Source organism: Solanum verrucosum, unplaced genomic scaffold, assembly GCF_900185275.1.
Source record: "Solanum verrucosum unplaced genomic scaffold, falcon-dt-bn FXZP01000060.1, whole genome shotgun sequence".
Classification (NCBI taxonomy): domain Eukaryota; kingdom Viridiplantae; phylum Streptophyta; class Magnoliopsida; order Solanales; family Solanaceae; genus Solanum; species Solanum verrucosum.
In genome coordinates this window covers 8,762,737-8,776,446 of record NW_026020129.1, presented here as the reverse complement: position 1 = coordinate 8,776,446, position 13,710 = coordinate 8,762,737, and the positions used below count along the sequence as shown (strand labels likewise).

The 13,710-nt window shown below is 27.5% G+C and overlaps 1 protein-coding gene across 1 annotated transcript; it reads left to right on the top strand.

The window, feature by feature from the left end:
* The first annotated feature begins 4,993 nt into the window (after positions 1-4,993).
* Positions 4,994-10,210, top strand: LOC125826550 (agamous-like MADS-box protein AGL19). Its single transcript, XM_049505902.1, has 7 exons — positions 4,994-5,405; positions 7,833-7,920; positions 8,420-8,481; positions 8,571-8,670; positions 9,161-9,202; positions 9,296-9,337; positions 9,947-10,210. The coding sequence occupies exons 1-7, from the start codon at positions 5,224-5,226 to the stop codon at positions 10,103-10,105; spliced, it is 675 nt and encodes a 224-aa protein (XP_049361859.1). The 5' UTR covers positions 4,994-5,223; the 3' UTR covers positions 10,106-10,210.
* Positions 10,211-13,710: the final 3,500 nt, after the last annotated feature.

Sequence of the window (13,710 nt, the reverse complement as noted above, 5' to 3'; positions counted from 1 at the left end):
TAAAATATATAGTATTGTTATATATTGCTATAAATGGTAATAATTAAAGAGTATATTTAAAATAAGTAATTATTTTTTAAAAGAGATCCACTTAAGTAATTAATCCTTTTAAATTTGTGGCGTGTAAACCACTATTTACGAAAAAACACTTACTACTAAGAAATTGGAGTTTTTTTTTTTGTGTTTGACTGTTTAGTTAATTAATTTATTTATTTGAAAAATATATGTTTTTTTCAATATTATAGCATCATTTTATGTTTGATTATAATTTGACCAAATACCTCAACTTTTTGAAATAACTATTTTTTAAAATTAAAAACACATACATTTAACTTATTCAAAATTTGGTCAAATGAGCTATTAGTTTTCTTACATATAGAGATTACAAATTGAATTTATATGTACATGATGTAATATATACTTGCAACATGAAATTATTTATAGCACCAATAATAATTTATTCGGTGCAACTTTATAAATAACATTCAAGGAGAGTAAGATATATGCAAATTTTACCCTTATCTGTATGAGGCATAAATATTATATTGAAATTCTCGACTCAAAGAAACCACGAAGTCATTTATTAGATAATTATATTATATATGAATCTTTTGTTACTATTAATAAAAGACCTTCAGATACATTGTCTAGTGGTTTAAAAAAGAGAGGAAAAATATCTTTTGTTGGTATTATTGGAGAGCTTACCAAAAAATGGGCAATAGAGACCGATAAGGATTGTGGTGAGTGGTAAGTACTTTTTCATCCTTAATTAATATTCTCGGGTTTGAGTTTCATGGTATAAAGTCATCTTTTTTAGGGAGTGTTTTACGCCCCAAATGTGAGAATTTTTTTCGCGTGAATCTCAATTTAATTGGATTCTAATATGGATATCAGATACTTAATAAAAGAACAAAAGAAAAATGGGAATAGGTAAGTGAGCTGCGATAACTGATATATTTATATTGTCAATTTATAAATAATAAATTCTATTTTCATTTATTAAATGCAGGTGACGCCATAAAGATATCGACTTTTAATTGTTTGGACTTTTTGAAATTTTCTTAAATGTATAAAAGCCTGCATATTAATTATTAAAAATACATAGAAATTTATTAGCCAGCAATTTATACATGCCGACAAGATCGTCCAATTAAAATAATCAAAAAAATAAAATAAAACAAAACTAAGCCTATTTTGTGTATTATCCTTTAGTCGTACGTATTGATCCTAACAAGTCATAAAATTTTAAGTCAGTTTTAATTGAGGTTACAATAACAATCGAATATAAGTATAATTATACAAAGTAGGGTTTGAGGAGTGTATGTGTACGTAGATCTTAATCTAGGTAGAAAAAACATTTCCAATTAAGATTGATATGTATTGTTAAAAGACTAACATATATAATGTAATTAATTTACTTACATAACAAGCAATTAAAAACACGCGCAAAAGCTTTTTCAAAATTTAAACATAAAATATCTAATTAGCACTTTATTATATATTTAAATATTCAATTAACATATAGTTATCATATTTCAAATATCTATATAAAAAACATATTAATAAATTTTAAAAAACATCAATATATCTGCCTTCTTTTGTCACCTTTTTAAATTCAATTTTCACATAACATATTTAAGATCACATATTTATTTATTTTTTATAAATTTAATTTAACATCACAAAATTTAATATATTTTTCTCAAATTCTATAATAAATTAAAATCAGACAATCTGAAAAAATAATTATATATAAAGTCTGTTTCAAAAAAGTGCCACCTCCAGTAGTAGGAAGCACATTAATAATTGTTTGGACCATATTGTAGCTCATGAGAATGCTACTATCGATATTAATTTTTCTAATATAACTAATTTTTAAAGGAGCTAGCTTAATAATTGTTTGGAGCATATTCTAGGTCATGGGAATATTATTTTTTCTAACATAACTAGTTTTTAGAGTGTCTACTTTAACAGCAGGAACTAGCTAGAGGTTAGGAAGAAAAATGAAAAGATCTATTTATTGTGTGTGAAATTTTTTTCTTCCCTTTTGGACCACCTTGAAATAATATATTATTTTTTCTTCGTTTAAAAAAGAATGACCTAATTTGATTTGACAATAAAGTTTTAAAAAATGGAAAAAATGATAAATATACCCCTGAGTTATCGTAAATGACATGCAGATATCCTCCGTCATACTTTTATGATATTGGTGCTTCTACCGTCCAAAAACTAGAACATATATACCCTTTATACTAATAGACATAGACGTGTCATAATCTTATCCACTGACCCGACATTTATTAAATATCAAATCGACGGATAAGATTGTGTCACATGTTCCTATTTAGTCTTCCGTTAGAGTGAAAAGTATATATATTCTAGTTTTTGGACGACAGGAGCACCAATGTCCCAAAAGTATGACGGAGGATATCTGCATACCATTTACGATAATTTAAAGGTATATTTGTCATTTTTCTCAAAATAAAATAATATTTTTAACTTGTAAATTAAAGTTCTGTCAAATATACCAAGATGTCTTTTTAATTTTGTGATCATGTAGGAAAATGAAATTTGAATACTACTATAAAATAAAAGAGTCATTCTTTTTGAAAACGGAGAACTATATATTTATTAATGAAATAATAAATGTGATAAAAAAAAGGTAGTATTAATACCAGTAAAACACGCCAACACAGAAGGACGAGCCACGTGAAGCAGCGTGGGTCAATCCTACGTGTCATTCTATAATTGGCTGACCACATAGGACCTTTCGTACGGACCGATGTTGACATTTTAAATAAAAATCTTGTACGGACAAAAAATAAATTTTGAACTCCTGGTGTTCCTTTTATGGAACTTTCAACTAAAATAGGCATAACGTGTGTTTTAATGTTGTCCATATTATGAGAATAATAATATTATTAATAAAAAAATATATTTACCTATTTCTTTTCATTTTATTATCGATAATTTTTTCTTGAATCAAATATTTATCAGAAATAGTTTTCTAATATGTAAGATAAGGTCTATTTATTTTCTATCGTTCTTAGATTCTACTTTGTAAAATTATATTTTTTTATTTTTGAGACTACAAATACCTCAATTATAAGTAATGTTATAATTCCCCCTTTTCAATTTATCAAAATAAGTAAATATTTATATTATATGTCAAAAAATTATTTTGAAAAGTACAATGATGTATGTAAATTATTATTTCTAACTGGCAGGGTCCCTTTCGTTCTTACTTGCCAGTTGACACCAACAATTCAGATATTAATTTACTGCCAATATTTTGAATTTCATATCTGAATGTGCCAGTATTCTATTTGTATTATTATTTATTATTTGTCAAAATGTTCTCAGCTATTAATTGTTTGTTTTTCTTATTTGAAATATCATCACCGTTTAAGTAGAAAACATGAACAATTGATAGTTGAAGTGTGTTTTAATAAATATAGTTGATGATAACTCAGGTAGAAAACTCATACACATGATAGTTTAAACTTTAAACTCAAATAGCCGGAATATTTTAGGTGTGATTTTGACTCTGCACTCTTCTTCTTATATCAATATGACAAACAAACACACACATCTTAAAATATGCTCAAAATTTAAGTAATTACTTGAATAATGAAACATGACAAGTATTATGAGACATGAAATATTGAATATTTAACTCATAAAATCTAATTCAAATTTTTTTTTTCTGATATTCAAATATTATTTATTTAAAATAAAAGAGGAATCTTGAGATCTTTTAATTTCCAAATATCTTAAGTTCCATTATTTGAGATAATGACTTCTGTAGCAATTTCTGAAAAAGAGTGTTCTGAATATTGTACGTACATATATAATATAACTACCTATTTATTTGTTTTTTTTATAAATAAAATAAAAAGATGGCATAATTGTGAAGAACCAACTTCATATTTTCGAATGTTAAAAAATAAAATTTTGATATGCAATAAAGATACAATAATAAAAAAACGGAGTGACATTTTTAATTTCAAATGTTTGGTTCTTCTTCAATTTTATATGTGGGAGAGATTTAAAAAAGAAAAGAAAAATATCAGTGTAACCTCATTCATATTGTCCCAAAAAGAAACAACGAAAACAAATACTACAAAGTAAATAGGGGAAATTATCAAATTTTGTTTAAACGTGTGTGAATGGTATTTATTTGGGCATTGGAATAAACTCAATTAGGTTTAACTTGTATATACACAATCTAAAGTATATATATATATAAACTTAATTCATTAAATGGTTGTGTATGAACCATACATACTTTAGATCTTGAATTGCAAAACGGAGAATTGAACCTTTATCAACCAAGATTGACACACAATTTAAATTATGTATTCACGTGAATTCAATAACTTTTGTTCAAACTCTCTTTCTATATATGTTTAGAAACTCCCCAAGTATCTATAAATATTTAATTACGAACATAATTATTATTGTATATATTAACTTTAAGTCATTGTAGGAATAACAAATTTTAAATCCTGGAACTGCCTCTGTTTATAAACAAAGTGAAAGTGATAGCCAACCAATTAAACAACTACAAAATCTAGGTAACATATTTGTATTTATATTGTTAGTGTATATAATTAATTAAACTCAAAACAATATAATTAGTGATCATTGCATAATTTAATAACTATATAACTCATCTCTGAACCAGCTACCAAACTTCCCTTTAGGGTTTTTGGTCAATACACCAATAGGGAAGCATGAAGATTATTTTATGTGCTGTCAATGGTCCCTATATGGGCATCTCTTCTTAATTAATAAAAAAATATTATTTATTTTTTAAAATTAGAAAAGTAATAATAATTAATAATTCCCCCACTTGTGGCCTATCATAGAGACTCACTTATATTTTCTTTTTTTGGAGCTGTCAGTTTGTCTAATATAGTGCTTCTTTGCAAGTTTTACCAAAAGAAGAAAATATATGAGGTTTTGCTTCTTACAAGTCTTTCCTTAATCATTTCCCTATTTATATCTATTTTTTCTATCTTAGTTGTTGTAACTCAAAAAATAGAAAGAAAAAAAAATATGCCCTTTTCTTTATTGATTTTTTTAGGGTTTTTGATCCTTTGAACCAATTTTTTTTCCTTTATACTTATCATCCAGATCTGAAAACTCAAAAATCAATATTTTCTTGAATTTTCACTTGTAGAATCTTGATTATTTTTTTCAATTTGTAAAAAAAAAATAATGGTGAGAGGAAAAACTGAGTTGAAAAGAATTGAAAATGCAACAAGTAGACAAGTGACCTTCTCAAAAAGAAGAAGTGGGCTTCTAAAAAAAGCATTTGAACTTTCAGTTTTATGTGATGCTGAAGTTGCTCTTATTGTATTTTCTCCAAAAGGAAAGCTTTATGAGTTCTCAAGTTCCAGGTACATATTGTTATTTCCTTGAATTTATTTATTGTTTACACGAATCGGAGTTGACAAAGGGCTGAATCTCAGTGGATCGTATAGTATGATAGCAAGACTATACTCTACCATGTCATGTAGGAAATTGATGTTTAGTTTCTCTTTGATATCATAATTGTATGTGGATATAGCAATATCTAAAAATGGGATTTTTAATTTTCAAGAATCTTGTTTTAGTATCCAACTTGTAGCTCAATTTAGGAATTTTATACATTTTTCAGAAAATTACATACAATAAATGTATAACAAGTACCAAGTACAATGATCACTTGCTTTATCTGTCAAATAGGGTCCCTTATTTTTCTGACTTGCTATCTGTTTTGTTAACTTCTCTTGATTCTCTTCTCTATATAATGGATAATGTATAAATCCTTTAGTTAAATAGAAACAAACAACAAACAAAAAAAAAAGAAAAAAAAGCTTTGTTCTTTTGGGGTTTTCATGTGTTATAGTCATGAAGTATAATTTCCATGTAGACGATTTAAATACATGATGAAATATTGTAAATGAACAAATGACTTTAATTTATTGTTACGATCCACCGAGATTCAAGTGCTCCGTTTTAAGAAATAGAGAGATTGTTTTGTGTATAGAGGTGTGTGCCAATGCAATCTATTATTTTTAGAATGATTTATGTGTTACTACTATTTGGCTATCTTGATAAAGCTGAATCTTGTACAAATTCTAGATGGCTATATGTATATTACAAGGGGTAGTTCATCAAAACAAGAAAATAAAAAGTTTGATGTATGTGGCAAAATTTTACTTGGGAGTAGTAGTGCCTTCCTATTTTTTACTACAATTAAAATGAAGTTTAAACTTGAAAGTTGAAATGAAATTGTACTTGTTACAAATTTGTTTTTCCCAATACCCCACCAACTTTTGCCTGTTTTTAATTATGTTCATGATTTTGGAACTTATAAATGGAAGTGGATCTTTAATTTCTGCTAAAACATTTTAATTGTTCAAAACAACTTCTCTATCTTCATAAGGTAGAGGTAAAACAATATATACGTATATATAGACCATTCTTTTCGTATTATATTTGTGGAATTATTCTGAGTGGATCATGTTGTTGTTGTAAATAGTGAAGAGTACTGCACTTGGAAGTGATATGACACTGCATATATTATATATGTAGCACCTGAGAAAATATCTATAGTACTATTTATATATAGTACCAAATCTTCAGAATTTCTGGTGTACGAAAGTGCAATTGCACTAATATCATACTTGCTTCTTTTTTACTCCATTTCCTTACTTTGATACATCTTTTGATTCATTAATCATATTATGAAATTATATCTAGTTCTCAAAAGACCTAAGTTGTTTGAACACTTCAAAAATATCGGCAAATGCATGTCAGGAATCACACATATGACATGCTATACAACATGAAGTCTTAACCCTTAACATAATTCAAATGAAGACTGACCACTGAGCCACTTTGGCATCGAGGGTCAGGCTCTTATGATTGTGAGTTGGAGTTGTCATAGCTTATGGCAAGCTATAGCAATAGGAGGGCCTAATTTGGCTTAAACAAACTAGATTAGAAGATGCATGATGCATCAATATATATCTTCCCAAATCCAAAGCACTATGGAGAGTTAACTCATGATATAATATATAGAAATTAAAACGTATTAAGAGGGGCAATTCGATATACGAAATATCTTGCATTATCTCAAGATTTAGGGAAGGATATAGACAATAAAAGTCAAAATTTGAGATAAAGAAGTTTGATCCTATGGCCACTTGTTGGCAGAATCTCTTTAATTATGTTGTGTGAAAGAATCTAAGTACTCAATAATCTAAAATACTAATTGCCAAAGTTTGCAATATGAGATTTTAGAAAAGTATACTCTCATGCACATATTAATTAATGCAAGCAAATAAATTGCAGTTGGATCTCCATTTTACATGCATAATTTCCTTAGATGAACCATTCAATCATGATTTGGCCACAAAATAAAAAGATTAACCATTTCCATAGTTCTATAGGGGTATGTTTTTTCCTTTTCAGTCATGATCTAGCCCGAAAAGAAAGGATATGGTTCATTCCATCAAATAAAAAGTTCTTTTTTATACGAGATACAAATAAAAATTTCTATGCAGCTTTAAATTTGAGGAATATTGCTATAGCCGAACACAAGGGAAGATAAAATTCAAATTGAATTTCTTAGAACCCTTTTATTTGCGAGGAGTCCTAGTTACTTACTATTAGGGGTGGAGTGAAAGAATGGGGTCATTCTCTTACTATACATAACGATATACATTGCTTAAAACTCTCATGTCATGAGTGTTTTTATAATTTATTTTTTCATGTTGAAATTATTCACCTTGTTATACAGTAGTAATTTTATTTTGTTTCTCATTATTTATTTTTAGTACAAACAAGACAATAGAACGCTATCAGAAGAATGACAAGAGCCTGGGACGACTCAACAAAAAATTAACTGATCAACTAACCACTGAGGTATTTTCTTTTCAATTTTGATGTGAGAATTAAAAAGTATATATATATACTCTGTCCCAATTTTAGGTGTCTTATAATTATGATGAATTCATGAAGTTAACGAAGCAGACAAATTAGAAACTTCTTTTGCATCCATCGCGGATTCTATGTTTTTTTCTTTCATTTTTATTTCTGCATAAGCCATTTCACCCCGAGTTATGTACATGATTTTATATATTTCGGTGAAGTTGAATTGAGTATTTGGTAATTGAAGTTCTATCATGAATTTCACTTGAAAAAAGAAAGAAGACAATTTTGCGAATGGTAAAAATATTATTTCAAGTTCTCTATTGCATATACCTGATTTTGTATTGATAGGTATATATGTTGTTCACACACTTTAATAATATTGTCGTTGTATACTGTTAAATTCTTTAAAATTTGTGTATTTTTAGAGAATTCGACACAAATGAACAATACTTTTGGTATGTTTGAAATACCAACTCTTTATTTTGTGTAGCATTTGAAAGAGGAAGTTGCAACCATGACTAGAAAGCTTGAATTTCTTGAAGACTCTAAGAGGTTAATTAATTGTCTCTTAATTTTTATTGTTGCACAATAATTAAATCAGCAAATAGTTCTAAAATATTTTTTTTGTGAATTATTTTCAGAAAGCTTTTAGGACATGGTCTAGAATCTTCCACCTTGGATGAACTTCAACAGGTAGAAGAACAGTTGGAAAAAAGTTTAAGCAACATTAGGGCAAGAAAGGTAAAAATCTATATATGCTTCGATCTTTAACAAGTTAATTATAGTCTGATTCGGGTTAGATGATTAAAAGTAGTTGATAAGTACGTTGTACATATCAAGTGATGAAAAAACACATTTTGATATTAAAGCAGTTACGTGTTTGAGTAAAAACAGTGACACTTGTAATAATATAAGCAATTGATATAGTAGTAAATTACTTGATCTAATCAAAAGTGTTTATAAGCTGAATAGGTATAAGTTTGAGTGACTACTAACTTACGGCTGATTTTAGCTTATAAACATTTCGATGTTTAAATAAATGCATAGATTTGATAAATTAAAAAGTGCTTATAATTAAACTAGTTTGATCATTTTATAAGCTTATCATTACATCTGGTTAGTGTCTCACTGTATTATTGCTCTCTCTAAACCTGTCTCGATACAATATTAATACAAATGGATTAAACCTATATACAATTTTCGTTTGTTTATTTGTATTATTTTGTTTCAGAATCTGTTATTCAAGGAACAGATTGCTCAACTGAAGGAAGAGGTAAATCACTTTTTATATATATATATATATATCCATTAAAGTCAAAACTATTAATCCAATTGGCTTATAATACATATTTTCCTCTTGTCTTAGGAAAAAATGCTATTGAAGAAAAATGCAGACTTGAGGAAAAGGGTGAGATATATATCACTCCAAATTTTTGCCTGCATATCAATGTTTCTAATATGTGTGTTTAATGTTTGGTTAAGATTAATAAATGAAGTTGGATTAATGACTAATTATGAAAAAAATCATATTCAAATTTTAGTAGAGATAAAAAACACACCAAGTGAGTTTTTCTCATGTGCATAAACATTGGCCTTTGATGGGTATAGATACATAATCATAAAGTAGTTTGGTAATTGTGCTGATAGGTGATAACATGTAGTACGTTATAAAATAGTTGAGATGAATACATTTGCCTTTGATGGACATAGATACATAATCATTATAATAACTTGGTATTTATGCTGATAGGAGATGGTATGTATTACGTTGTAAAATAGCTAAGATGAATACAAATATTTGACATTGTTATTACTTGTTATACTAGAAAAATATGTAAGATATTAAATGTGTTGAGACCGGTTCCATATTTTTGCTAGTGGTCGATCATACTCATTCTATTTTTAAAAATCATTCTTAAAAAGAATGATATCTATTAATACGTAATAATAATTTTACTTTAAATTTCTCAATTTTTTTAATAAAATGATTTTTTATCAACTTTTTTTTGTTGTTCAGTGTGAGGTGCTACCATTGACTTTGACACCATTTCCTCAAGTAGAGAAAGATGTTGAAAGACAAATAATGGAAGTTGAGACAGAGCTCTTTATTGGACTTCCAGAGACTAGAAAAAATTCATATTGTCCTAATTTAAACACACCACCTATATCACTTTAATTGTGAAAATTGCTGGTGTTTTATGTTTTATATTACCAGTACTGTAATTATAATTTATAGAGTTGTAATAAAAAAACTAAATTACTTTAATATAGTTTTTTTTTTTTAATTCCTTTCATCATCAACTATGCGTTAATTGAGCAGAAGGTCTATCAGAAATAACGTATTTACCTCACAAAAAGGTAAGGGTAAGGTCTTCTATACAATATTTTATCCTTTTCAGATTCTAGTTATGAAATTACCCCGGATATGTTGTTGTTGTAGTGGTGGTATCAGTTATGTACTAATTGAGCCGATGACTTATCACAAATAGTCTCTCTACCTCATAAAGTAGGGTAAGGTCTTGCGTACCCTTTATCCTTCTTAGATCTAGCTACTTTGTTGATATGTTGTTGTTGTGATGGTGGTGGTGGTTGTTGTAGTATCAACTATGTGTTAATTAAACCGATGATTTATCAAAAACAATGTCTCTACCTCACAAGGTAGGATAAGGTCTTGTATACTGCTACTTTGTGGGTCACACTGGATATGATATGATGTTGTAGTAGTATCAGTTTCGCGTTAATTGAGCAAATGTCTCTATCTCACAAGGTAGGAATAAGCAAGGTTTTGCGTACATTTAATTACCCTCTTCAAATTCTTTTTTTTTAGTTCTCTCTTCAAATTCTACTCGTGGAGTTACATCGAATATATTATTGTTGTATAGTATCAATTATGCGTTAACAATCATCAAAATGATGCAAACGATAGTAATGTCGAGAGAAATGTATATATGTACACTTTATTTTCCTTTTTAATGTTTTCTGTAATCTTAATTAATTAATGAGTTAATATATTAGCAGAAATTAACGAATAAGTAGTACTATGAATTAAGATATTTTGTAGGCCAATTAATTAAAATCTTAGAATTTTCAAAGTTTATGGCCTCATTATGTTTGTCCTAATTAAATATTGTCATAATTTGCCCTATGAAAATTAGGGCTGTCAATGAGGTTAGGTTAAAAAAAGGCGCCATAGCCTATAGCCTTTTCGATGATAAAGAAAATTAAAATAATCACTCATATTCACTTAGGTATTTATAATAAATTAATCAATCTATTTATGACATGTGTCAACATGATTAATCATAGTATACCTTTGGCTTAAGTATTACTTCACCATTATTTTTACCTGCTTTTTACTCCCTCCGTCCTATTTATATGTCATCCCTTTCTATAAATAGTTGAACCACAATACTTGTCATTTTATAAAATTTATGCATAAATTACCATATTTTGCCTATAGTTAATTAATCTTGTCATTTATTAATAAAGTTGACTTAAGAAAATATTAAATAAGGGTAGAAGGGTAAAGTTACATAATTTCCTAATGCAAGTGCAAAGTAAAAAAGTGACATATAAAATGGGAGGGAGGGAGTAACTAATTTCAACTCTAATAATTTTTTAGAGAGTCAATAACCAACTCATTTATCAACTCTTTCCAGTTTAACCTGCTTAAATTCAGCCTAATCCATTCATTTGACACCTCTAATTAAGGCCATAAAGGGCAATCTTAGTGATTTATTTGTTAAGGTCTATTTTGGGTCAAAGCACCCATACAAATAATGGGTGGTTTTTTAAATTCTCTATCTGCATTAGGTGTTTACATCAAATCATATTACTTTAGCATGGTTAACCTAAAAATTAAAATTAGAATGTCTACTAACTAACAACGATTTAACAATAAAGTATATTAATACATGTGTTGTACATTCATTAAGTTGATATAAATATCTAGTGCAAATAATTTTTTTACTAATAAGAAGTTTGATGAATTGTTTCCCATAATTGCAAGAAGCTCTAGTTTGGATTTATTTCCATTCAAACAAGTATATACAACAAAATAGTGTTTGGGCCCATTCAAAATAGTTATTGGGCCAGTAAGGTCCATGGGCCTACTTCACCACAGCCTTACCAAGAATCTTGTAAATGTGGCTTCCCCTTAAGGTGAGCTTGATACCTGGGCTTACATGATCTCTCTGGGCCTGATGATAGGCCCAATGAAAATTCGTTTAAAAATAGCTCTTTAATAAAAAATTATGTGAATTGGCAAACATTACTAGTGTATTATTTAACATAGCTATAATTTCATATAATTATGAATCACGACTACAGTTTAATGAAATTTGCTATGAAGAATCCCAGGTATTTGTATAAGTCCTATTTGTATATATTTCTGTATTTCTATACGCAATAGTAATTTTGTTATGATACTGTACATATCTATTCGTATTTGTGTATGTACAAATTTTCAATTCTGACTTTTGGTTCTATATATTTTTTATTTTTGATTGCATATTTTTTTCCGGTATATTATCACCCACAATACTTTATATGAATCAATTGTATAATTCCAACACTTATATACTATTACTTATTTATTTATATTAATAGTTTCTACACGATACAAATAATTGTATATAATATGTTACTTGTATAAATCTAATTTGTATAATTTATTTTAAAAACAACGAAATATACAAACGAGAATTACCATAGCAAATTGAACTATAACTATGAAGCGTAATTAGACAAACTGTGGTTAAAGAAGGTTATTAAGTTTCATCTCTTAGCTATTTATGATTTTTTTTATATACAAAAACATAATGACAGTTGTCACTGATAATGAACTTAAACAACTAAAAATCTAAGATATTGCTGTGAATTTTCATTTTCAAAACTGTCATGAATTTTTTATTTTAAAAAAAATGTGTACTGAATTTCAAATTTTGGCTATTTTTCATCAATAACTTTTGAATTTGGGTCTAGGAAAATGACTTATCTTTGAATTCAATAGCGTGTTTAATGAGGAGAATGAGTAGATAATTTTTTTTATTTATTTGGAGCAAAAAATAGATGATTTTATTTTATATAAAATATAAATATCTAGGATTAATTTAAAATTTTAAAAGAACTCAACATCTTTATTTTAGACCCCCACCCCACACAGTTTTTTTTTTATCCCCTTTTAGATTTTGAATTTTTGTGCTGAAAAATAATCTATTAGCACTCATGATTTGAATTTCTCTCTTTATTTTCTAAATATATTTAGATTAATTTTGAAATCTCCATTCCTCCTATCTTTTATGAAATGCTTGTTTACTAATTTGAAATATTCGTAATAGTTTGAATATAAACTCTATGTGAAATTTCATATACTTTTAAACTATCTAAAATGAAGTATATATTCTTGAACTATCTGAATGAGAGAGGAAGATATCAATTTAAAGGAGCGGGTGTTTTAGCCTCGTCAAGCTGTCTAAGTAGACAACATGTAGCTAGGCAATCTTTCATATGCCAAGTAATATCTAATTGCAGTCCGTTTTGTGGTCCTTAAATTAAACAAGAGGGATATCTTTTATATTAAAAAACAAAAAACAAAAAGAGAATATATGTGCTTAATTTCAGATAATTCTAGAGTAATTTTGATTCTTTTTCGATATCTATTTCAAAATTATATGAATTCATTACACTTAACTAGGGGCGGAGCTATAGCCATCATAGATTGACCAGCTCGTCAGAAAATTACGTTGTATATATATGTCAAATTCTCCATTTAAAGGATAT

Excerpts from the sequence above, each read along its gene's own strand:
- LOC125826550 (XM_049505902.1), top strand. The coding sequence starts at position 5,224 with ATGGTGAGAGGAAAAACTGAGTTGAAAAGAATTGAAAATGCAACAAGT. Across the intron at positions 8,671-9,160 it reads GCAACATTAGGGCAAGAAAG|AATCTGTTATTCAAGGAACA; the intron begins GTAAAAATCTAT and ends ATTTTGTTTCAG. Across the intron at positions 9,203-9,295 it reads TTGCTCAACTGAAGGAAGAG|GAAAAAATGCTATTGAAGAA; the intron begins GTAAATCACTTT and ends CTCTTGTCTTAG.